A 25,314-nucleotide genomic window follows, 5' to 3' on the forward strand; every position below is an offset into this window, starting at 1 on the left:
ATTTCTTTTTTCACGTTGGTGGTAATGGCGCCGGGGCTCCGGGTCATTGGGCTGCGTCTCTCTATGACGCAGCCCAATTTTGAACCTATTTAGCAATTTTCTAACATTCTTCTATTATATCGTCTCTGAACTAGACATCATTATAATAACTCTCTAATACATTGAATAAAGCCTTTTGAAGCATTTTCATTATTATTTTTTTTTTTTTTTGGTATCAGGGATCGAACCCGGGACCTTGCGCTTGCGAGGCAAGCGACGGAACCACTGAGCTAAATCCCCGGCCCTTCATTCTGTATTTTAACAAACCATGGTTTACTTTTTTGGGAAAATTACACTTTGACAAGATCAGTCAATACTGTCCCTCTTTGTATCGCTTCTCTATGAACTCGGTCGGTGATGTCCTTCTGAAGTTCCCTTCGGTCCCCTCCCCATACCCCAGCCATGATCCGCTCTCATAAAATTCCTTTTTTATTACTACTGTACTTTTTCGCAAGATTTCTTTTTGCATAATTTTGTGACCGGATCAGTAGTCTGTCCCGTGGAGTTCTGATACGAAGGCTTTATCTGTTACAGCTACAGTAACATTTATTACAGTTTAGGCTTCGCGACCGCTAGATGAGCATACGGGACACCCGGTGTTTGGGAGGGGGAGAAACGCGGTCCCCAGCCAGAGTCCTCCCTGTCACCGCCGTCAGGCGGCGCGTGGCTGGAAGAGGACTCGGCTGGCCGGCCAGGTCCCTGGGCTACGCGGGGACGCGCGCGGGGACGCGGCCGGGCGCTGGGCGCGGTCACGCGGTCACCTGACTCGGGGAAGCGGCCGGGCGCTTCCTCTGGGCTGGGTGGGCAGCGAGGGCCGCAGACCGGGACAGCATGGAGCCGCGCGCGCTGGGGCCGCCCGGGCTGCTGGCGCTGGGTGTCCTGGGGTCTCTGCTGGCGCTGGGGGCGCAGGCTCAGCTCGCCGCCGCCGGCCCGGAGCCTGCGCTGTGGCCCCTGCCGCGCGCGGTGCAGATGTCCCCGCGCCTGCTGCAGCTCGCACCCGCGAACTTCTCTATCGGCCACGGCCCCAACTCTACGGCGGGCCCTTCCTGCTCCCTGCTGCAGGAAGCCTTCCGGCGGTGAGCGGGGAACCCCGGGCGCGGTCTGGAGGGTCAGGGCCTGTCGCGACCCATACAGACTGAAACCCAAGCTCTTCCCTCTGGCTTCCTAAGGGACACCCTGGGTGCGCTGGAACCCCGGCTTCGGGGTCCAGGGTTTTGGGAAAAGCTATAGGTGGCCTAGAATCCGTCTCCTTTGTAGCCACACGGCGCCTGGCAGGGACGGAGGGGACACCGCTTTCCCGAGTCCAGAGCCAGGGAGGAGGTGGCAGCTTCATTGGGGGCAGGATGAGCGCCACTGGCGGGGCTGACAAGCTCCTCAGAGGAAGCGGGGACAGCCCCGAGTTAACTGTCATTTCCATGTCCCTCGCCTCCTGCTTCATCCCTGAGTGTGGTAACAATTCAGACTGCAGAAGCCCTGAGCGGGGCACTCTCCCTGTGCGTGTCAGATGGTCTGGTCTGCTTGTGTGGCCGGTGCTTGGGCACCACCTGATTTTCATTTTAATGTGGGACCGGGTCACGTGCTGGCGCTTCTGCCTCCTATTCCCTTGAGTTACTAAGCAAGGTTCTGTATTGGTACTTCATTGTCTTAGCTGTGTCAGCTCTCTGAACCCCCTTTGGCCCCAGAGCGAATGTTATCACCTGCAGGCAGTGTACACAGACCCGCTTTGCTAACTGCTGTGTACAAGGCGGCTGCATTTGAGATGTTCGAATGAGCCACCTGTGGCAGGACTGCCCTGAAGGGTGCGAGGAAAATGCAAAGCCGGTTTAAGGGAGTGTGAAGAAGCCCCAGGTATTGAAGGCAGAGGTGGCTCATTCTCTGCCACTAGGAGTTCCCGTTTTCCTTCTGTTTTGTATAACTAAATGGATATTGGTACCATGAGTCTGAGGGGTGCTCTAATGAGCCTTTGGTACTGAATTTGCTAACAGGTCAGAATAATGCTGTGGTCACAGCTGTGTGAAATGAGACCAAAATGGTTGATTCTGTTGAGAACTATGCGGGATTGCAGGGAAAGTTACTTGAAGGTCATCTGAAAAAACATGACTAGGATTGGGAAATCTTTTGAAAACACCTTATCATGTTTGCATTGGGGTTCAGACCCTAAAGCAGGGTTCTTTCTGCTCAGTGGATAAGAGCAGGGGAAGAAAGCACTAGTGGCATAAGTTAGTGGGTGGGTCACCAGGACCTGAGTCAGCTGTGAGGTGGTTTGAAAAGAAGGCTTGGCATTTCCAGGCAGGTGCAAATGTTGACCTCACTAATTTGAGGCCTGTGTGGTAAATAGTCAAAATATACTCGGTATAGTTAGGAAGCCAGTTGTAAAACAGTGCTAAGGCTTGCAAACACCAAGCACGCAGCTTGAGCATTCTGGGAACTCGTGGCAGCTGCTGGCTCAGTAGAAATACACTGGGATTGGAGGATTTGGAGAACTGGTTGTTCAGAAAGCCCCAAGTGTCCGGGAACACACACAACCCAGGACCCAGAACCCAAGCTGTGTCACAAACCCTGCTTTGTCGCAGGATGTTATTTAATTAGTATATGTTTGCAGTACATAATGTTTACATTTCTTGGCAGGGATGCTTTTTGCAGGCATAGTTTGGCTGTCAAGACTCCTCAGCTTCTAGAATAGTTTACTACATGCTAGCCACTATTTTTAAAATTTTTTATTTATTTTGTGGTGCTGGGGGTCAAAACAACCCCAGGTCCAAGGTCTTACACATACTAGGCAAGTGTTCCACCACTATGTTACTTTTCTGGTTCCTTTAAAAATTCTTTCTTTTTAATTGTGGTAAGACACATAAAATTTATCTTCCTCCAACACTAGAGATTGAATTTAGAGCCTCACACTGCAAATACTTTATCATTGAGCTATACCCCAGCCCTATCTATTTATTTATTTATTTATTTGAAGCAAAACATTTACTGGTACAGTTTAGATGTACATAATGATAACATTCATTGTAGGGAATTTGTACCTATACATGATACATCTTCTTTTTTCCCCCAATCTCCCCACCCCTTTTTATTTTTTAAGACTGAGTCTAAATTGGCCAGGCTGGGCTCAAACTTTCAATTCTCCTGCCTCAGCCTCCCAACTAGTTGGGATTATAGGTATGAGCCACCAATACCTGATTCATCTTAAAACTGTTTTTAAGTACAGTATGTACTTCAGTTGTCTTAATTTCCTTTAAGTTTGTCCAGGTTTTCCTGTGCAAAAGACCCTCAGTCTCACTTCTGTAACTTCTGTAAGTTCCAGGAGGAACTTTCCTACCCCTTCCTTTTTTGTTTTTCCAGTACCTTGCTGTCAAGAGGCAGGCTCAGTGCCATTGAGCTAAATCTTCGGCCCTCTACCCTTCCTTTGAGTGTATGCGTGTGGGGTTTAAGACAGGGTCTTGCTATGTAGCCCAGGCTGGGCTTGAACTCTCAGTGATCTTCCTGCCTCAACCTCCCAAGTGCTGGAATCATAGGTGTGCACCACCATGCCTGGCTCTCCTTTTTTCTCTGGAAAAGCACAAGATGTTCTTATACATAAGTAATGAATACAAAGTCTAGCTTATTGAGATCTATAAAATAGGGCTGGGGATATGTATCAGAGATAGAGTGCTTGTCTAGCATGCTCTGGTTCCTGGGTTCAATTCCCATCATCAAAACCAAAACAAAACTATAAAATATTAAAACAGTGGTTTTGCAGGGCTGGGGATTTAGCTCAGTGGTTCTGTCACCTGCCTCAGAAGCACAAGGTCCCAAATTCGATCCCCGGTTTAAAAAAAAAAAAAAAAAAAAGATGGAACAGAAAACAATGGTTTTGAAGCCTATCTTATCTTTATTCTTTAGCACTTTAAATTTATATTTGCTATTCTTTCTCTGATATTTGGGTCTCAACAAAATACAGTATACATTTTAAAGGTTCTGGTGAGAATTCTGTGGGCTGGTTACCGTGTGTGTATGTGTGTGTGTGTTTGTGTATCAGCTAGGTTACTCTTTTTTTTTTTTTTTTTTGGTACCAGGGATAGTTCTCCGGACCTTGTGCTTGAGAGGCAGGTGGTGGAACCACTGAGCCAAATCCCTGGCCCCTCAGATAGGTTACTTTTGTTGGAAGGTAACAGGAACTCTCACTGGATCAGCCTTAAGCAGTAAGAAAAACTTATCATCCCACACATTAGAGAGTCCATAGGGAAGGATTTAGGACTGATTGTTTGAATGGACTCAGGGATCCATATTCTTTCCAGCGCTGCTCTGCTGGCTTTAGTGTAGCTGCAGCTGCTCTGGGTGTCACATACAGAGAAACAAAGTTTCCTTGTTTTTTTCTCAAGAAAGAAATCTGCTAGCACATAGGCCTCATTGCAGGGCAGAAGTGGTTTTCATATCCCAAATGATAGATTACCAAAATAGATTACCATAATGGATTTGATTGCTGGTTCTTAATAGGGACTTCGTAACAGTCACTCTGGAGTGTGGGGGGAGCTTTCAAAATTCCCATGCTCAGATGGCCTTCTCAGAAATTCTGATTCTGAAGGTTTGGACATTAGGTTTCTTTTTTTTTTTGGTACTGGGGATTGAACTTGGGTCCTTGTGCTTGCGCAGCAGGCAGCGAAACCACTGAGCTAAATCCCCGGCCCCAAGACATTAGGTTTCTTGAAAAGCTCCCCAAGCAATTGTAAGGTGCAGCTTGGAGTGACAGACTCTAGTTGGACTAAATGGGTAGCATGCATTTGAGAGTTGACTACAATGTCCACGAGCACATATGTGTTTTAAATTGGGCTAAAGTGCTTTAAAATTTCATTTTAATTTATTTCTCCCACAGATACAATGAATATATTTTTGGTTCCTACAAGATGCATCAAGACCTTGCTAAATTTCAAGTTGGAACACAGTTACAGCAACTTCTTGTCACAATCATCCTTGAGTCAGAGTGTAATTCTTTCCCTAGTATGTCTTCAGATGAGTCCTGTAAGTACCTGTTATAAAAGTAATGTACAGTGTCACTGTAGAAAATCTGTAAGTACGGTAAGTGTACAAAAAGAAATAAATCACTTATAATCTAGCACTCAGTAACCACTGTTATTTCAAATGTGTAAGTATACATTTTGCAGCACAAAATGTTTAAATGTATTACATAGAAATAAACAGTGACATGAAAATGGGAGTAATTTTGTACATACGGGTGTTTTTTTATTTTTGCTATTGTACTTTGCTCTTTTGCATAACAATGCATAAATATTTATGAATTTCATTAAATATTCAGATATTCTTTTGTGACATCATTTTTAATGGCTCAATGTTCTGCCACTGTATGGCAGAACTTGCTTGGCTAATCTTTTTATCTTTGGACGTCTAGGGAATTTCTTACCTTTTGTCTTTAAAGATAAATAATTGCTTATAACCATGATCTCTACTAATAATGTACAGAAATTTTACACAGAGGCAATGCAAAACTGGGAACTAAGGAGAGTAGCTGTTTTATTTGATCCACAATATAATCAACATTTAGCTGTTTGGGCTTTTTGTTGTTGCCTAAAATAAGGACTTTTCCCAAAATGCAGAAGTAGTAAACAAAGGAACATGTGGGAACGATGTGGAATTGTACCAAGGAATCAAAGAGGGAAGATGTATATGAGAACCTGTGCAATATAGATTAGCACAAGAGAGACCAGAGTAGGGAGTTGGGTATAAAGACAGAAAGAACGCCTTGTATTTGGAGAAAAGAGTGACCCCTTGTCCTTAGGCTGCCTCCTCAGACAGTTAAGTACAAGTCTTCATCCACCGCTATAGATGGAATTTTTAAACACATCCCTTAAAAATAGCTTCCTTTCTTTTCAGTTCTGTAGCTGTCTTTAGGGAGAAATAGGATCATTTATAAACATTAGTCATGTGATTTCCATGGCTCCTTGGGTCTCAGATACTATAGAAGTGGCCTCTGCTGTCTGGATTGAGATACAAATGGCCGTTACATTGCCAAGGAATCTTTGCTGCCTGCTCACGTTAGCAGTGCAGATGCTGCATTGTAAATTCTAAAAAATGGGATGCATTAAGACCAGAGAGTCATAGCTCAGCTGAGTCAATGCTGCAGACCCTCTGCTCTCAAGGGGAAGCTTCTTGAGCCAAGGGGATGGTGACCGTTTCCAGCTGAAGGATAAACTAATCTGAAGTCTTGACACCAGTTGATGATGGTGGTAGTAAAAGTAATACAAATTGAAATAACAAGATAATAGTGTCCAGAATATGAGGAAATGTTGGAAGAAGTGACAAGTGGAAATGAATTATCCATTAGGGACCTGGGGATGTAGCTCAGTGGCAGATTGCTTGCCATACTTCACAAAGCCCTGGGATCGATCCCTGGCACAGCTTTTAAAAAATTACCAATAAAAATAGATACATGCTGAGAGTCAGAAATGGATTCATTTCTCCTGTAGGGAGACAGCTGTATATGTCAAGGATGTAATTTACCTGTGATAATGAAGCATTATAAACAATACCACATGTCCATCAATAGAGGAAGGGCTAAATATCAGAGCCAGTCCATACCAGTGTATTATACAGCAGTTAGGAATAAAAAAAACAGGTGTTCCTAAGAACAGGCAGAGCTTGTCAAGATAAGCTGTTGAGTCGAACAAAGGAGTGTGGAGGAGGATACCATTTATATATCAACACACAGGAACTCTCCTGTAAAGCAGTGCTACGTTTTCTCATCTCATGTGTATGCACAGGTCCAGGAAAAAGAACTAATCCATGTTTCTTCTGAGGAAGATAGAAGGAGCTGGGTGGGCCTCTCAAAGGGGATTTTAGCTTTTTAAATTATTTTTAGAGAACACATTAATATGTTATTTGTATATACACCTTCCAAAGCAAAAGCATTTGTTGTACAAAAAGGTACAAAAGGAGATAACTGAAAAAGCAAAGATGCTACTTCTATACCCTACCAGGGAGGTGATTTTTTTTTTTTTTTTGGTACCAGAGATTGAACTCAGGACCTTGCGCTTGCAAGGCAGGTGCAGTGCCACTGAGCTAAATCCCAGCCCCAGGAGGTGATCATTTTTAACATTAATAATTTGGTCTTGAAATAAAAAGTGAAATTCCATACAGTATCTATATGTCCATATACTCAGAAAGCCACATCTGCTTCTCATTGCTGTGTGCTGTTTTCCATTGACTTGAATTGGAATCCTTTGACTGTAAGCCAGCTCCCAGCTATTGGAAAATAATTGGCATCAAGTACATCCAGCCAGTTTGTATTTGTTGGTGGCTCTTAGTACCACTTCTGAGAGACCGCCAAGTATAGTGTGGCAAAAAGTTTTTTTAAACAGTGACCAATGGAGCTGCAGATGTTGCTCAGTGATAGAGTGCTTGTCAGAGACCCAGGGTTCAATCCCCAGTACTGCCCCCCACCCCACTTTTTTGAGAGCTTGGCATGTGGCTCAGTAGTAGAGCACTTGCTAGCATGTGCAAGGCCCTAGGTTCAATCCCTGGCACTGGGTGGTAGAGGGGAGAAGCAGAAGAGAGAGGAAAAAGAAATAACCAGCGACCAATGGAATGGCGAGGTCTAGTAGGGAATTAAGACATTGTTATCGGTGGAGAGGGGACATGACTAGATTGTACTCATAGCAGTGATGCACAGTACTGTGATTCTTAGCCTGGCATTTACTCTGTCAGGAGGCTGTCAGCTGAGAGTCACATGACTGCTACAGCTCTTTCCTTCCATTCAGTCAGCTGGTGAGTGACAGCAGTCTGCATGCAGGGGTGTCTGCTGCTGTGATCTAGTCCAGAGGACAGTGTGAAATCATTAACCTGCAGCCCTCCAGTGTCTTCGCTGTGGCAAAGTCTCTTCTGTTGTGCTCTTCAGCTTTCAAGCTTTGTATTTTAGTCTCCACTGCTTTACTCAGTGTGTAGTTGACACTACCCCAGACTTCTTTAAAAGATGAAATCAGCTATTATTAAATTGTCTCATCCTTTGAGTGTGAGTTCAAAGATGGAAAGATGAGCCCCTCTAGCCTAGAAGTAGTCAACAGGAGCCCCATTCTTGATGGATATGAACTTTGTAGCAAGTGGGACAAAGCTTAATTAAACTAAAGAGATCTGGAGAACCAGTCTTGAAGGAGATTTTGGAAGATACTGAGGGAAGGTGGGTACCAAGCCTGTGGCAAAAACTGAAGGAAAAGGAGGAAAGATGACCCTCTGGCCTTAAGGAGAGTAGCTTCTGAGCTACCATTGAGGATGTTTGCATTTCTGTCTAAAATCTTGGCTTAAGGGCTCTACTCTGTGGAGATCCAATTGGAGAGTGCCCTGAAGGGGAAATGAGAAGTCATGGAGGTGGCATCCAGGTGCCCAGATGGTGGCGCTGGGACTCTCAGGAATGAAGAACCACAGGACCTGGCAGGTCGAAGTACGTGGAGAGGAAGGAGGGCAGGGTTTAAGGAATCTGCTGGAGAGGAGATTGAAGTGGGGATGTGCAAGAGGCCTCTGAGAAGCAAGTCTGGGGCCAAGAAAAGAAGAGTCCAGACATACATACCAACATGTATTTAGGATGTCGGTTGTGTGCGATGGAAGAATTAACAATGGTGCTTCCCCCCATACAGATACTTTAACTGTGCGAGAACCAGTGGCTTCCCTCAAGGCCAACAAAGTTTGGGGAGCACTTAGAGGTAAGTTCCATGCAGCTCTGTTGTTTCTAGTAAAGGAATCCTTTCAGTTGGTGTTTTGTGAAATCAAGGAGACCAGAACTGTGCTACCTTGGGCCCTTTACGAAATGCTTCACTGAGCAATTCCAAAATGAAACTACCTGAAGCACGGGAGAAACTGCACCTGACCTTTTCAAAAGTTGTGTGAAGACCGTCACATCTGATAGGGCTGTAATTCATCAGTGCTTTTGAGGCTTTATCAGTGATAGAGCTCTAAATGGCCCCAGTCTGTGCTGAGATGGTTTTTTGTTTCAGAGACTAGATCTTAATGCCTCCAGTAACAAGCACCTCTCCTCCCCAGCTCTTAATTCCTGTGGGTTTAGAAACATCCAAGTTTATAGGGACAATGAGGAAACGATAAATATGCTCTGGAGCTGGTTAGGGGCAGAGGGCAGGAAGGAAACTTGAAAGCCTTTCTGGGGAATTTCAGGATCCTAACTTCAAAGTTTGGTATAGAACATTTATTTCTGCTACTGAAAAGTTTCATGATAAGATGTTACACTGACTTTCAAAAGGAAGTTGTTTTGTAAGAGAATTTTTCTATATGAGCTAAGTAGCCAAAGTAATAGTAATTTAAAATATAAAAGGCTTTGGATTTGGCTCAGGTTGTCTAAAATAATTGTTACAGAGAGGCGTGGTGGCACACAACTGTGATCCCAGCACTTGGGAAGCAGAGACAGGAGGATTGCCACGAGTTCGAGGCCACCCTAGACTACATAGTGAGTTCAAGGCCTGCCTGAACTACATAGTGAGACCCTGTCTCAAAACAACAACAAATCATTATGTCTTTATAGCCATAAAACAGTATGATTATAATTTTATTTCAAAATAGAATATGAAAATATCTATAACTGCAGTCATTATCATTTTGATCTTTTATAAAGTTACGTGATTTTTGAGATCTTATTAATCTGATCTGCCTAGCTTACTGGAACATGTTAGGAAGAATGGATCTTTACTGTTGTTTGTCCTGGGCCACACTGAAAGGAAGAACTCCAGAGAGTAGGGAGGAACTGGATTTCAGTCCAAGATGTCCTTATTTTCTCTTCATCATCAGATTTTCAAAGTAACGGACTCTAATTGAGTATATTATCTAAAAAAAGGTTTCAGTTATTTCCAGTTTGAACCTGTATTTGAGGACGGTGAGGAGAGAGGAAGGCATAGCAAAAATGACTTTGAACGTTTTTTGTTTTGGGTTTTTTTGAGACCAGGTCTCACTATATCTTCAGGCTGGCCTTGAGCTCACTGTGTAGCCCAGGCTGGCCTCGAACTCTAGTCAATCCTCCTGTCTCAGCCCCATGAATGCTGGGATTACAGGTGTGCACCACCACACCCAGTTTGAACTATTCTTTGGTTAAAAATTTTCCCTGCTATTATCACGATCCTCTAGAATAATGAATCTTGATAAAGTCAAAACCAGTTGCAAGAATTAGCATGTACTCTAGTATGTCAAGGAATAGTCCACTTGAATAAAGTATGTCCAAGAAATAATCTTTGCAGCTGTAAGCAGTAGTTTATCATTTATAGTTTCATGATAGTTTTCAAGCCTTTTTTCCCTGCTAAATTTTTACCTTCTGAATGTGATATTTGATCATAAAAATTCTTTCTCATAAGACTATAAATGTTTTAAAGAACTGATATTTTATTTGATTAAATCACTGTTTAACATGCAAACAAGGTAGGGAATGGGTGCACTGAGGTAAAGCACATTTATCAGATGATCAGAGAAGGCAAAGGGATTTGATTTTTTTTTGTTTTTTTTTTGGTACTGGGGATCGAACTCAGGTCCTTGTGCTGGGATTTGATTTTAATTCAGCTTTGGCTTTAGAAATACGTTATAGAATGTCAATATGAGACTATATTTTAAACCACTGTATTTAATTTTATTGCTTTACCCAGTGATGAGTCTGTTTGGATAGTACAACTTTTATTGTCTCCATTGTAGTTTTATAAATTAATGGAATAAATTTTGCTCTTCTCAGGTTTAGAGACCTTTAGCCAGTTAATTTATCAAGATTCTTATGGGACTGTAAGTATGATTATTATATGTTACTAACATTTGTTAGATAGACATATTGCTACTACAAAAATATATCATGTTTAGCTGTTGCTTCCTGAAGGTTTCTTTGCCCTAAATATTTATCTTAGCTGGTAAATGTAAATTTCGTGCTTTTTTATTGTTCAAATCTTTTGTCCAGTTCTTGTAGAGGTAATTGTAGTATTCACTGAACTCAAGTCAAGAGAAAATGCTAAAACTAAATCAAAATTTTATTTTGCCTTGTAGTTTACCATCAATGAAGCCAACATTATTGATTCTCCAAGGTTTCCTCATAGAGGAATTTTAATTGACACATCCAGACACTACTTGCCAGTTAAGAATATTCTTAAAACTCTGGTAGGTAATTGCTCGTCAGTGGCATACTTTGTGCTGGTTATGTGCCTGTTGTGTAGGTTGGAGAGGGAGGATTGCTTTCTTGTACTGAGTATAAGCACTCAGCAGTCTCCCTCCACCTCCCCAGGGAATGTATTTCCTGGGCTATGAAGGAGGCTCCTGGGGAACTTGCCCATGGGGAGGGCCACAGAATTGTGTTTCACCAAAGGCTGTTAAGAGAATGTCAGTTTTCATACTGCCATTGGCCCTTGCATACTACTCTTCGTCAAATAACGTGTTTAAATGTTTGATTTGAAATACATGGCCGCCATACTTCCAACCAGTATCCTTTAATTTTGTGACCTCCGCTTTTTAAAAAGTGGCACAGATAGGGGTCTGGGAGCTGCTTTATACCTGGGGAAATGTTCCAAAGGCATATCCACCCCAGGTGGAGGGCTGACATTGACTGTTTTCCCAAAGACTCTTTATTGGTGCCTCCCCACCATCACCCACCAACCAACCATAAGCTTCTTTTATTAGTTTTGTGTTTTTTAATTAAATGTTTTACAAATAGCTAATAAGAGAGGTTTATAGTCACTATGTCCATTTTATATTCTAGAATGTTCATACCTTATTGGTTTAAGAGCTCTTTAATGTTACGTTTATCTGTAAATTATGTCACTGATACTTTTATATTTGCTTATAATTTCCCTCCTACTTTCAACATGATGAAGTACCAAATTGCCATGAAGACAAATCACTTTCTGAACTCTGAGTCTTCACCAGTTTATCTTCTTGGAACAATACAGATGGTTTTAATTTCTGTAGCTTTGGAAGTTGTTTTTCTTTCAAAGTAATTTTATTTGTTTAATTTTTTTTTGAGGTGCTGGGGATTAAGCTTGCTAGGCAAGTCCTCTACCACAAAGCTACATTCCCAGTCCTGAACTAATTTTAAATTTGTTTAGAAGAATACAGAGAACATTCCTATGTTCTTTACCAGGACACCCCAATTTAAAATTTTTAAATATTTACTTAAGTAAAAATCTATTTTATCTGACTTATTCTACCTTTTTAAGATGCACATGGGCACTTATGATAATACCTACTCATATTTCAGTCTGAATTTCCTAGAAAAAAGATACATCTCCAGTTAGCTACAATCCAAATTCCAAAATCAAGAAACTGGTTCATTGCCACCATGTAATCCACAGACCCCATTTGGATTTCATCAGTTGTTCCCTAACACCCTCTATAGGTTTGGTGTCCTGTCCAGGATTGGGTGCTGCATTTATTTATGTCTCCCTGGTTCTTTTTAGCCTGGATCTGTTTGTCTTTCCTTGTCTCAGGACACTGGCATTTCTGAAGAGTACTGGCAAGGTTCTTTTCTTCGTAGGACATGTCTTGGCACATCTGTTTTCCACGTGATTAGAGTCCTTTCTCTGAATTGTGAGCAGGGGGCACGCTGTGCCATCTCAGCTCGTGTCACGTCAAGTGGCACCGTGCCTCACTTCTGGACTGGCAGAGTGCACTCTGATGACTTAGCTCAGTTGTCATCTGCCACATTTCTCCACTATAAAGTTAATTAGAAAGTACCTTGTGCTTGTTAACAAGAAAGCTGTCTTACGAAATTTTGAGACTATGTAAAATCTCCATTCTTCACCTGATGTTCACCCACTCACTTTAGTAGCCACAGCTACTTCTTGGCTAAACCAGTTATAATTAAGGTAGCTGTCAAGTGATTTATTTCTAATTTTATCATTTCTTCTACGACTTATTAGTTGGCATTTTATGATAAGCAGAACATTCCCTTCTTTTTCACTGAGCTGCTCATTATTTTCATCATTATGGATTACTGTTTTATTCAGTGGGTTGTGATCTGTTACCATCCCTACTCGGGTTGGATCACTGGGCTCTGGCCAGCAGGAATCCTTCAGACTGGCTCTTGACTCCTTGGCACCTCCCCCTCAGTCTTTGAGGACTGCCTTTCTTTGTGGCATGTGATGCTTCAGGCCTAGCTTCCCATCCCAATCTGGATTCAGGCTTTTCTTGTAGAATCCTTCCAGTGGTGAACGCTATTTTGAACCCTGAATTTGAGCTGTAGGTGTGCTTATTACCACTAGGGTATCATGTTGCTAGGCCCCCAGCAGACAGAGCTAGAAAGTCTACAAATGTCTCTCTTGGTACACACATTTATAAGAACCACCACACATCTATCTTTCCCTACTCCTTTATCTGCTTGTATCCAAGAATAGCAAACTGTAGCCTGAGGGCCAAATCCATTTCATCATTGTTTCAGGAAAAAGAAAATGACTTTTCCTGCTGATCTCATTCCACGAGCAACACAAGACTTCTGTGACCCCCAAAGATGTGAGGGTTTCTCCCCACCAGCAAGAGAGTCACTCTGTGGTGGACACCAGCTGGGTGACCTTTAAGCCAGTTCATTTATGACCTGGTCTCCATGGAGAGTGTCAGATACCACAGACGGAGGGGCTCAGTCCCTCAGTCTATCCAGTTCCCCCAAATTTAGATCCAGTCACAAGCCCAGGATCCTTTACCTGTGCTTATAACCCAGCAGCTACAAATGAGGGTTCCCATAAACCTCTCCTTGGGTTCGAGAACATACTTACAGTTTATTACAAAGGACACTGTAAAGGATACAGATGAAGAGATGCATAGGGCGAGGTGTGGGAGGAAGGGTGGGGGTCCGTGCCCTCTTGGGCACAGCACCCTCAGGGACCTACTAGTGTGGAGCTGTGTGGAAGCTCTCTGAACCTGTCCTCAGGTTTTGATGCGGACTTCATTGCTGAGGCTTGGGTGGAGCATGGTTGCCCTGTCAAGATGAGGCTGGACGGGGTGGGGTTACCCTGCAGGCCTGTCTGCTTCAGCTTGCTGCTTGGCCTCTTCCTGTAGTGCTCAGCGCTCGAGGTGTGGGCAGGACTCTGGAATGAGGAGGCTCTGTGACTACTACCAGACAAGGGCATGTAAGAGCATTTCTGTAGGGTCAGCTCCGGGTCAGAAAGGTGGTTAAGATTAGTTTCTGTGACCCACCCTGGGGAAGAGAAATTCTAGTTTCTGCAGCCTGCTTTGGGGAAGGAGTTATGAACCAGGAACCTTGTACAAAACCCCCAAAATATATATTATAATATCACAAGCAGCTACCTTTGCAAATAATTTTATTGGAATACAGCCACATGTGTTTGTTTATATACCTCATTACTCTAAAGCTGGACTGGAGTAACTGTAACAAACTGTTATGCCTTGAAAGCTGAAATGTCCCCTATGTGGCCTTTTATGTAGTTTGCCAACCCCTGATGTGTGTGTGTATCTATTTATCTAACTGTATATTTTTCTCTTCTGTTTTTGAGACAAGGTCTTGCTATGCAGTTCAGCCTGTTCATGAACTTACTTTTGTAGCCAGGCTGGCCTCACAGTCATGGCCCATCCTCCTGCCTCAGCCTCCTGAGTGCTGGGATTATGGGCAGGTGCCACCACATCTGGCTTCCCCGGTCTATATTAAAAACCATCAGTTTGTACTAATACAATCAATTGCAATTACTACCTCGTATTTGTAACTCTCTCCTCTGACAATGAGCATGCTGCTGTTTTCCTAACTGTATTTATTGACTTGGCCCTTGGTATGGACTCTATTTCCCAATTGGCTATGTCAAATCCCTCAGTCCTATTGAAGGGGAATGGAGGCTTTAGGTTTTGACTATCTTGTGTGGCAAATATACTCCTTTATTTTTTCAGATATGTTTATATCTTATAAAATAATTTATTCCTCTAGGGCATACATTAAATCAAGGTCAACTTGCTTAAAAATTTCCCTGGGAATTTTGATGGAAATTGAGTTTGTAATGGAATTTTTTTCATTTCTAAGGATTGTCACTCACATTTCAGAATTGTGGGAATTATAAACCTTGACATCAGTGGCCTATTTTCCCTCTGTTCCTTTTCCAAACACAGTAGCAGCTGAGAACTATTTTCCATTCCTGGCAGGCCCTCATACTGGGAATTTCCTGCGCTTGCTCTCCCCTGGGGCAGTGCAGCCTCATACTGTCTTGGAACACATGTGATCCGTGTGGGCTTTGGCGATGGGCACACCCCAAGCAAACTATGTGTAATGAAGCACTTATACCCTTTCTGTATTTTTTCTTTGCTAAAGAACTTTTAAAAGGAAACAGACATAATGAGAAGCAGTCCCAAATGTAGGGATGTAATATGGATCGTGTGTGACATTGATGGTGTGTAATTTTAACCTGTCTGCTTGCAGGATGCCATGGCTTTTAATAAGTTTAATGTTCTCCACTGGCACATAGTTGATGACCAGTCTTTCCCTTATCAGAGCATCACTTTTCCTGAGCTAAGCAATAAAGTGAGTAATTCATGTTATCAGAGGTCTACAAAAATCCTTGGTATAGCTTTATTAGAAGTTTGTAGCTTAAATGGTTTTTCTTATGAATAGAATCAAAGTGTGAAAGTTATGTATTTGTAGTAAAAAATATCTTTAGGTGGTAGCTTACTATGAAACATTTCTGTTATAAAAGCTACTGTAATAATTATAATTATAAATGTTATTGAAAATATAAATCTCTAGGGATGGTATAAATACAAATTTAAAATTTTTTTTTTTTTGAGATAGGGTCTTGCAGTGTAGTTCAGGCTGGCCTTGAACTCACTATGTCCAGGCTGACCTTTTGTTTTAAACAGAATTGTGTGGAAATGTATGAATACTGTTTTTCACTCTGGAACCCCACATGAAGTTGAGAACGCCAGCGATGTGCGCTCTTTCATAGGAAACATTAGTGGTCTCTGCCAGAAGTGTTTTAATGGACCACTCTGGAGCAGTGCAGCTGGGAGCTCCTCTGTGTCACTTATTTAATCCTCTGTGACTGAAGCCAGCCCCTGCCACCCAGAAGTTACCTTCCTGTCAGGCTGCCATGGAGAGCGGCAGAGTCAGGACTCCACTCCTCCTCCTTCTGTAGTCAAGGCTGAAATGCTTAGTAGCACTTGTGTTTTTGTTTTATTTCTTATGATGGAAAATTTCAAACATACAGAAATAAAATAGTGCATTCCCATGTTTTTATCAGCCAGCTTCCATAATTGGTACACGGCCCCGTGTCACTAGTCCTCTGGAAGACTTTGCCCTCCCATCAGCTGCACTATTTCCATTCACATCCCAGACATATCTCACTTGTAAAAAGGCCTGGTTTTTTTTTTTTTTGGTACCAGAGATCAAACTCAGGACCTTGTGCTTGTGAGGCAGGTGCTGGAAACACTGAGCTAAATCCCCAGCCTCCTGTTTTTTTTTTAAGAAACATAACCAAAATACACTATTGCAGCTAAAAATTAACAGTAGATATTAAATTAGCCTTCACTTTACTAAGTATCTTTTCTTCTTTTTTTTCCTAACAAAACACTTATTTGCATTAGGACACTAACAAGGTCCATACATTATGGCCAGTTAGTATGTCTGCTAATTCTGTTTTGATCTCTTTAAGTGTTGGCTTCACCTCTTTTTTCCTTATAATTGTTGTTCAAGAAACTGAGTCTACAGATTCTTGCCATAATTTTTGCTGATTGCATCCTCACAGTGTTAAGACATCCCCTGTATTTACTATAAACTGGGAGTTAGATCTGGTCTTGATTAAAAACAAATTTGAAATGCAGGGTTGAGGTTCAGGACTGTTTTTCAGAAAATGTTTTTTGAGCATTCATAGCCTGTACTTTGAGAAAGGTCCTAAGCAATATTTTTTAACATGTTCCATTGGCTTGAATGACTAGTGGTATATGCATGACTATACCACTGGTGCTACAAACTAATCACTTTTATTGGTCTTTTCACTAGTAAAATTAATAAAAAGCTACCAGATGGAACAGTCATGAGCTGCCCGACAGTGAGACACATGAATTACGGGCCAGCCATGAATGTGTTAATGGAACTTTATCTTTAGTTCTAATTTTTCAAGTGACACTGAGGTGCTCTTCAAAAACAGGTTACTCCTAGAATTAATACTACTTTTCAGAATGTGGGGGATTTTTAGAAGATGATAGTAATTAAATTGACTATGAAATACAGAAACTGTGCTTTGCAATAGGCAAATTTTGATTCTAAGATTGACAAGGCCAGTATTTTTAAAAGTTTCACTTTGGAGATTAATATTTTCCCTTTGTTTTGTTGTATGTTTTCTTGAAGTTGAAATAGCATGATGATAGACATTTTTAAAACAGTACTTGATAAATCTGGGATTAATCTAAAGCATTCCAAGAATTTATTGATAAAATGATTTGATAAAAGCCCCCAAATGCCTATCATCCTGAGTATTTGTGATTTAGCAGAAATTTGTTTATGGTGTTCTGTAGATTTCCTACTCCTGAAAGTATGGCACTATATTAAAGCGAATCATCACATGGGATTACTTAATAATTGTGATAGTAGGAAAACTAGCTATCAGGCATCAAAGTGCAAACACAATTGCCAACAATTTCCAGGACTAAATCTACTTTGTATATTTTAACTTGAATAATACAGGGAAGCTATACATTGTCTCATGTTTATACACCAAATGATGTCAGTAAGGTGATTGAATATGCCCGATTACGAGGGATTCGAGTCATACCAGAATTTGATACCCCTGGACATACACAGTCTTGGGGAAAAGGTAAGGAGTTCGTGTTTTATGTTGCAAAAAGGGAACATTTGAGGTTTCTGCATCCCTTTTTATATGGCTTGGCATCCCATCATTTTGTTCTTAATTGTGGCTTGCACAGTGTTAGCACTATTGACAAATGTAATTGAATATTATGAGTCTACCGTGAGCAAGTCCCTGGGTCTAGATACTGCCTAAAGTATAAAAGGGAAAAATGGAAAGAAAAAAATTAATTACAAGTAGAATAATGGAATTCAGAAGCAGGTTTCATGGCTGAGGTGATGCTTAAAATGCTGCTTTTGAGAGATCAAAGAATGTATTTGTGTTCTGGAAGAGGGACTAGGACAAGGAAAGGCATGTGGAGTGAGATGTGTGAGGCACTATTGAGTAGTGATCAAGAACTTGGGCCATGGTGTCACACTGTTTAGGTTGGATCCTGCTGCTTCTGTTTCAGTTATATAACATTTCATCTTCGGTTTCCCCATCTGTAAAAAGGGCCTGTTAATAGTAGCGCCCATGTCATTCTTTTGAGGATTAAATGATGAATAAAAGCATGTTGCATAGCACCTGGCATTTATAATTGTTAACTAATGGTAGAGATGGGGAATAGTAAGGAGTACATCTGGAAAAGTACCCTGTAGAGGACTTCGGGTCAGGAATGTGGGCTTCATCAAGAACCCTAGGAACCAGCGGTTTCTGAGCAGACAATTAGCATGATGGGAGTCACATTAGCATGAAAGTGATAGGTTGAAGAGGAAAGAGACTGAAGTCCTAGACCAGGAGGGTCATAACAGCAATGAAAAATAATGGACACAGCCAAGAGACATTTAAAAAAATATGGCCACTGACTGGCTCCAGGAGAAGGAAGTGAGGGAGGTTGGTGGCATGCTTAAAAGAATGCAGTAGAAGCAGAGGAGGGAGCTTGGGGACCATACTGGAAACCTTGGCTTTTGGTAGATCGTATCTGAAGTGCAGCTAGGATTTCTAGTTGTACCAAGCAAAGAATTTGAAATATGGATTGAAGCTCAAGAAAAGAGCTGGGGAAAACTGAAGATTTGGTAACCACTGATATCTGATATGGATAAAATGTGAGGCTGGATGAAAAAAGAAACAGGTAAAGAAATAGTATTGAGGAAACAATTCTGGATGACTTGAAAGAAATTACCATAGTAACTCTTGGTAAACATGCTTATCCTTTCTGCCTAAGATTTCTTATGGCTTCAGTAAAATAAAGTTCAGATGTTCCTCACATGTGGTGGTTCCACGTAAGATTTTGACTTTATGATGGTGTCAAAGAGACACACAGTCAATAAGCTATACTTTGCATTTTGATCTTTTCCAGGCTAGTGGTATGTGGGAGTGATATCCATTCAATAGAAAAGGCCTTCAGGAGCCCACGTCCCAGCCAGCTGCACAATCACAGGAGTGAACAACTCACATTCTATAGGAGAGATGGCAAACCCTTTAGACTTTCAGTGATACAAACAGCCCACTGTTTGCATGTGCCTAGCGCATGTGCCGTAGGTTCACCACCACTGCTCTATAGTGTACTATGCTCTGAGCTGTGCTGTTTGGTAGGTTACATGTGTGGAGATTTTTGACAGAACATCTGCAACTTACAGTGGGGTTTAGGTGTGACACCATCCTGTGAGGAGGAATATCTGTAGCATTTGTGAAAACCTGGTCTTTGTGACTAATGCCCTTTTCTAAAAATATATCTTTGGCTTTTTCTTCTAGGTCAGAAAGACCTCCTGACTCCATGTTATAAGGGACAAAAGCAGGCAGACAGTGTTGGGCCTATCAACCCTATGCTAAATACAACTTACACATTCCTTACTATGTTTTTCAAAGAAATTAGTAAAGTGTTTCCAGATCAGTTAATTCATTTGGGAGGAGATGAAGTGGAATTCGATTGTTGGTATGGTGATTCCAAAACCCTTATTTGTTTTAAAATGTTGCAGTTGAAGTAGGTGTAGAAAGCTCCACAGGAAAAGGGAAGATTGGGGCTACCAACTCTGCTTGTTAAGAGTTTCAACTGAGTAATACAAGCCCTCACATGTGGGGCATACATCTGGGTGGTGTGATGAAGTAAAAGCTTGGAAGGAGAATCAAGAGACACAAAAGGGATATTAAGAAAAAGATTGTAGCAAAAAAAAAAAACTGTAGCAAGTGGAAACACCTTTAGCAAAAGAGGGCAAGGATTAAATTGGGGAGATTCTTCAGATAAAAATTACTAGACTTTGAACATAGCCTTAGATGGAGACACGGGCATGGTTAGGGAAAGCTTTTTAAAATGAGAAATCAACTTCTGGAAAAAAATGTGTTGTAATGCAAGTCAAGCTAATTCTTTTATTTTTATTAGTGCATGTTTGCAGTACATTCTGATGACATCCTGGGGAGTTAGTACATGCACCCCACAAACTGTACTTGCTAAGTCTGCACAAAGGATGTTAGGGATATGTACTGCTTTAAATAAGATTGGGCAGATGAAACTATTAGCAAAATTTAATCACTGTTTTTTCTTTAAGGGCATCAAATCCAAATATCCAAAATTTCATGAAGAAAAAAGGCTTTGGCCAAGATTTTACAAAACTAGAATCTTTCTATGTGCAAAAGTAAGTTATTTGAGTGCCTCCACTGTTATCAAAGCTTTTTGTAAGTTTAAGCTGTCATGTAGTACTGTGCATTATTTTTTCCTCCACCTCTTGCCAAAGTGTGGATGTTGTAAAAAGTCACTAAAGTGACCAACAGCACTTTGCAGTAGCTGCTGAAATACAGCATGAAGTAATCCATTTTAAGAACTGGGCTCAAAGCCCTGGCTACTCTGGAAAGCCTTTACCAGCATTCCTGGAATTCATTCCCTTTTGTCAGATCTTGGATCTTCTTTTTTGCTGTCTACCTATGCTGTACCATACAGTACCCATAGCCACGTGTAGCTCTTTTGTATTTAAAATTTTCAAAAGTTAAAAGTTCAAGTTCCTCAGTTGCATTAGCCACATCTCAAGTTCCATAGCCCCATATGGCTGGTGGCCATAGTATTAGAAAATGCAGATATATATAGCATTCCATTGTGGCAGGAAGTTCTGCTAGACAGTGCTGCTTTACACTAGGGATCATCAAGTTTTTCCATAAAGGGCTGGAAAGCTAATATGTTAGTTAGGCATCATGGACCACCTATAGTTGCACATCCTTTTTTCCCTCCCGAAACAATGCATTATAAATGTAAAAGCTATTCATTAGGTCATGAACTGTACAAAACTGACTGCAAGCTATAGTTTGTCAGCCCCCGCTCTATACCGTTCATTTGGCAAGCTCAGGTTGATCTACCCTTTCCTTTTTACCTTTATTTTCATTTATCCTGTAGAGTATCTAATGTTGCCTAAATATCTATAGTATTTGTGGACCAATTGTCAGCTAGCTGTTGAAAGTGGTTTAGGTGGTATAGCAGGCTACATGACAATCTCCCCTGTTCTAAGACACCCACGGAATTAGCCAAGAGTACTGTGTTCCACTTTCCTGAGTTGCCTACTCGGTTCAAGGCCACGTCCATCATAGGGGCGTGCTTTGCATATGCATTCAAGCAATAACTGCTGACCCCTGCCACTGTTAGGTTCCGTGCTGTGAGCTAGAAAGAAGGCACTATTTGGGTCACTGGTTCTGCTGTGTACCTGTTACACTGAAAGGCACCTCTCATATGTTGCAAGTAATCCTCCATAGAAAAATGTGAATGTTTTAAATGTTGTTACTCTTGTAATATGAAATAACTTTGTAATTTTTTGCAATGCTAGGCTTTTGGATATTATTGCATCCATGAACAAGGGATCTATCGTTTGGCAAGAGGTTTTCGATAATAATAATGAGGTAAGAATGTAAAGAATGCACCTGGGGGAAATGGGAATTTGCAAGTCCACCTACTAGTAGGGTTTTACCTTTCTTGAGGGAGTAGTGATATCCTCCAAATTAAGTAAAACATTAGTGTAGTAGAAATGGGACCACAATACAGACCTTAACTCAAGTTCATTGCACCTTCAAGGTGTCATGTACAGGCAAAAAATAAATATCCAATCTGAAGGCTGAGAGAACTTGAAGCAATGAAAACACACAGTGGTACTAACTCTTAGGGAAAAGGGGAAAAAAACAGAATTTTTTTTCAAGCATCTTAGAAAGTTATGGTCTTTAGATTTTTAGTTAATTATATTTGCTACACCTAATATTACAATTTCTAATTTTAATAGCTTCAGCCAGGCACAATAATTCAAGTATGGAAATTGGAAAGGTATGCTTCAGAACTAAGTCAAGTCACAGCATCTGGCTTCCCTGCAATTCTTTCTGCTCCTTGGTACTTAGATTTGATTAGCTATGGGGAAGACTGGAGAAAATATTATTTAGTAGAACCTCTTAATTTTCAAGGTAAGTGATACAACCATCGTTACCTTGGTTTGTTTTTTTCCTAAGTCTCTCATCCAGGAAATCTAACCTAGATATTACTTCCTATTTTCCCTTTTATGTTTGATGCTTGATTTGTTTACTGGTATCATTTTAAATTCTGTGAAAGAAACCATGCACTTAATCTAAATAAAATTCAAAAGTAGATCACTTTAGACTTTACCTCCATTATCAACGATCAGTTTTGTCATTTGCTTTCTATATTTGAAAGATGTTTGTGTTAACCTTGGAAGACAGCTAAACACAACTACAGTTTGGCTGCATGGAGTCTCAGGGTGCTGGGAGCATGAGGGGAATGTCTGAGCTATGCAGCTTCCAGCTCGCAGACCCATCATTAACAGTTCTTTGTCGCACACGCACGCGCGTGTGTGCATGCGTGCACGTGTGTGTTGGGGATTGAACCTGGGGCCTTGCATGTGCTGAAGTGCTTTACTAGAGCTACACCCTCAGTTCTCTTGTCCAGTTTTTATATCAGCCTGTACTATAAGTTCTTCTTTGCAAAAAGGATTTTGTGATTAAGTTTTAAAACTGTAGATCTAAGAATTGATATGATTTTCTCTGAAAAATTTTAAAATAAGGGCCAGGGATTTAGCTTAGTGGTGCTGCTGCCTGCCTTGCAAGCGCAAGGTTGTGAGTTCGATCCCTGGTATCCCCCCCAAAAAAAGGATTAAAATACTTTGATTAAAATACATAGTATTAAAATACTGTGATCAAAAGGTCATAATTACTGTTTTAAAAAGAAGCACTTGGTCCTTGTTTTTGTTGTTTTAAACATGAGGATGTAGAAATTGAAGGATGGCATAGTGGCCAAAGCCCATTTAAAAAAAAAAAACCAAGCTAGTATTCCAACTTGTATTTCCTGGCACCCTACTACCAAGAACTAGGAGAAAATGGGTTCTGGTGGGTGTCCACATAAGTTGTATAAAACCAAAATGAGGGGCTTGGGGTGTGGCTTAATGGTAGAATGCTTGCCTAGCATGAAGGAGGCCCCAGATTCAATTCCTAGCACTTCAGAAACCAAAGCGTTGTTAACACTAGTCCACCGCTTTAGTCTGTACATGTTAACAAGCACTGTGAATTGTGGGCCAGGGGTGGGAATAAGGTTCTGCTGCCTAGAGGAGAGGAATGCTGCCCTAGGAAGAAGACAGACGGGGAAACCACTGTTGGCTTTGCTTTAACTGCTTAACCTGTATCAATTCAATGGTTTTTAATGTAGGTTCTGACAAACAGAAAAAACTTGTTCTTGGTGGAGAAGCTTGTCTTTGGGGAGAATATGTGGATGCAACTAATCTTACTCCAAGATTATGGTAAGGAAATGAAGTGATAACACTTGAATTAAGACACTGTAGTACTTTCCTGCTTGGATGAAGGGGTAAAGCCTAAAAATTTCCTCAGCATATGACTTAAATACTTATTTAAAATTACTGTTTTGGGAGACACATGGTTTCAATTTTAGGCCTCGGGCAAGTGCTGTTGGCGAGAGACTCTGGAGTGACAAGACTGTCAGAGATCTTCTTGGTGCCTATGACAGACTATCAAGGCATCGCTGCAGAATGCTCAGGTCAGACCATACTTACTTTTCAAACTAGGATACTCTGAAGTCCATTATTGAGTGTTAACAAGCTAGTTGGGGTTTTAATTTTGCTATAAATAGAAATGTTACCTAAGAAGTGGTGCTTTAATTTGGAGATACTCTCTCATCTATTAAAAAAAAATCCCTAGTAACACCTATAAAATATAGATGAGGGACTGACATGTCCCTTGCTATGTCATTCAAGTTGGTCTTGAACTCATGATGATCCTCCTGCCTCAGCCTTCCGAGTGCTAAGAAGATGTATTCGGACATGGTAACACATGCCTGTAATCCCAGGTACTTCAGAGGTTGAGGCAGGATCACAAATTTAAGGCCAGCCTAGTGAGGCCGTAAGGCCAATTTAGTGAGATCCTGTCTCAAACAATGAAAGAATTAGGATTGCAGCTCAGTGGTAAAGCATGAGCCTACCATGTATGAGGCCCCGGGTTCAATTCCTAGTACTACCCCCCCCAAAAGGATTTCTACAAACATTTTATAGCTATATAATATTCTACTGTAACTTATACTCATCTGTTTTCTTAAAGAACTTAATGCTTAAATTAGAATTACTGAAAATCAATTGTAAAAGTGATGTAAGATGGAGTTCTCTCAATCTAAAACTTTGTTATCTGTCTATAGACGTGGAATCTCTGCCCAACCCCTCTTCGTTGGATTTTGTGACTGAGAAAATGTAAAAATGAGCCAAAACAAAAATAGGGAAAAAGGCCAAAGCAATCTGTAGTACAATCAACTTGATTTTGAAATCATGTAAATTAAGATTTGTTATTTTTGAATGAAATATTTTTATTGATTGAATTTCTATCATTTTACAAGTCTGGCATCTTTCTTGCTCTTAAGAGAAGCTTAAACAGTAACATCATAGAGGAACAACAAGTTTCAGGTCCATCTATCACAAGGTGTACTTTCATGTAAGTCAGAATGGGCAGGTTCTCATCGTCAGTTTTCAAGATACATCTTTCTCATCTACTTCTTTGTACCAAAACAGTAATGTATTTGTCCAGTACATAAAACTGTTGTTCCTGAAAATGAAGAAGACAGGTAGAGCTCCTGAATTTCTTTCCATTTCCAAGGCCCTAAACACTTACGTTGTACCACTTCTCTGGTTGAGCAGTGTATTTTGGTCTTGAGGATTCATGGCATGATAAGTAGATAATTCTAAAGCAAAAGTCGCTGAGCCTGATGTTAGCGTTCGAAGCACAGTTGAGTAACCCTAACCAAAATAATGAAAAAGGTGTTAAGTTTCTCTTCCTGCTGATTACCATTTGATTCTTATTAGGAAAAGCCAATGCTGCTACCTGATAAGAGGCTTAGCCATATCGCTTCCTTTAGACAGATCATGTTAAGTATTTTTGCAGGAAAGACTGGATGTGACAGTATTGTGGAGAGAAGGAAAGTCTAGCATAGGGAGGCTACGGATGCATTCTGTGGTCCTGCCATTTGGAGAATGACTCTGCTCTTCCTACTACTTGGCTGGTACCCAGGTGC

The 25,314-nt window shown here is 41.1% G+C and overlaps 2 protein-coding genes across 8 annotated transcripts in view; one reads left to right on the plus strand and one right to left on the minus strand.

The window, feature by feature from the left end:
* Positions 1-799: 799 nt before the first annotated feature.
* On the plus strand, positions 800-24,628 carry Hexb (hexosaminidase subunit beta). The gene is made up of 14 exons (NM_001310312.1): positions 800-1,115; positions 4,898-5,043; positions 8,667-8,732; positions 10,751-10,797; positions 11,053-11,163; positions 15,413-15,514; positions 17,672-17,801; positions 19,527-19,707; positions 20,318-20,404; positions 21,578-21,650; positions 22,025-22,199; positions 23,452-23,542; positions 23,692-23,796; positions 24,448-24,628. Exons 1-14 carry the CDS (start codon positions 871-873, stop codon positions 24,491-24,493), a joined length of 1,605 nt encoding a protein of 534 aa, NP_001297241.1. The 5' UTR covers positions 800-870; the 3' UTR covers positions 24,494-24,628.
* Positions 24,588-25,314, minus strand: part of Gfm2 (GTP dependent ribosome recycling factor mitochondrial 2) — a 52,935-nt gene continuing 52,208 nt past the window's right edge. For all 7 annotated transcript variants that reach the window (XM_004874143.4, XM_087209588.1, XM_004874146.4 and 4 more), the window contains one exon: positions 24,588-25,039. In XM_004874143.4, coding sequence (XP_004874200.1) covers positions 24,911-25,039 — 129 coding nt within the window. In that variant the 3' untranslated portion in view covers positions 24,588-24,910. The remainder of the gene's footprint in view (positions 25,040-25,314) is intronic.

The sequence above is a fragment of the Heterocephalus glaber genome, unplaced genomic scaffold (genome assembly GCF_053883595.1).
Source record: "Heterocephalus glaber isolate CG9 unplaced genomic scaffold, H.glaber_assembly_v1.0 deba00001056, whole genome shotgun sequence".
In the NCBI taxonomy this organism is placed as follows: Eukaryota; Metazoa; Chordata; class Mammalia; order Rodentia; family Bathyergidae; genus Heterocephalus; species Heterocephalus glaber.

Coding starts and splice junctions, on each gene's coding strand:
- Hexb (NM_001310312.1), top strand. CDS start 871: ATGGAGCCGCGCGCGCTGGGGCCGCCCGGGCTGCTGGCGCTGGGTGTC. Junction 10,798..11,052: donor ATCAAGATTCTTATGGGACT/GTAAGTATGATT, acceptor TTTGCCTTGTAG/TTTACCATCAATGAAGCCAA. Junction 11,164..15,412: donor AGAATATTCTTAAAACTCTG/GTAGGTAATTGC, acceptor GTCTGCTTGCAG/GATGCCATGGCTTTTAATAA.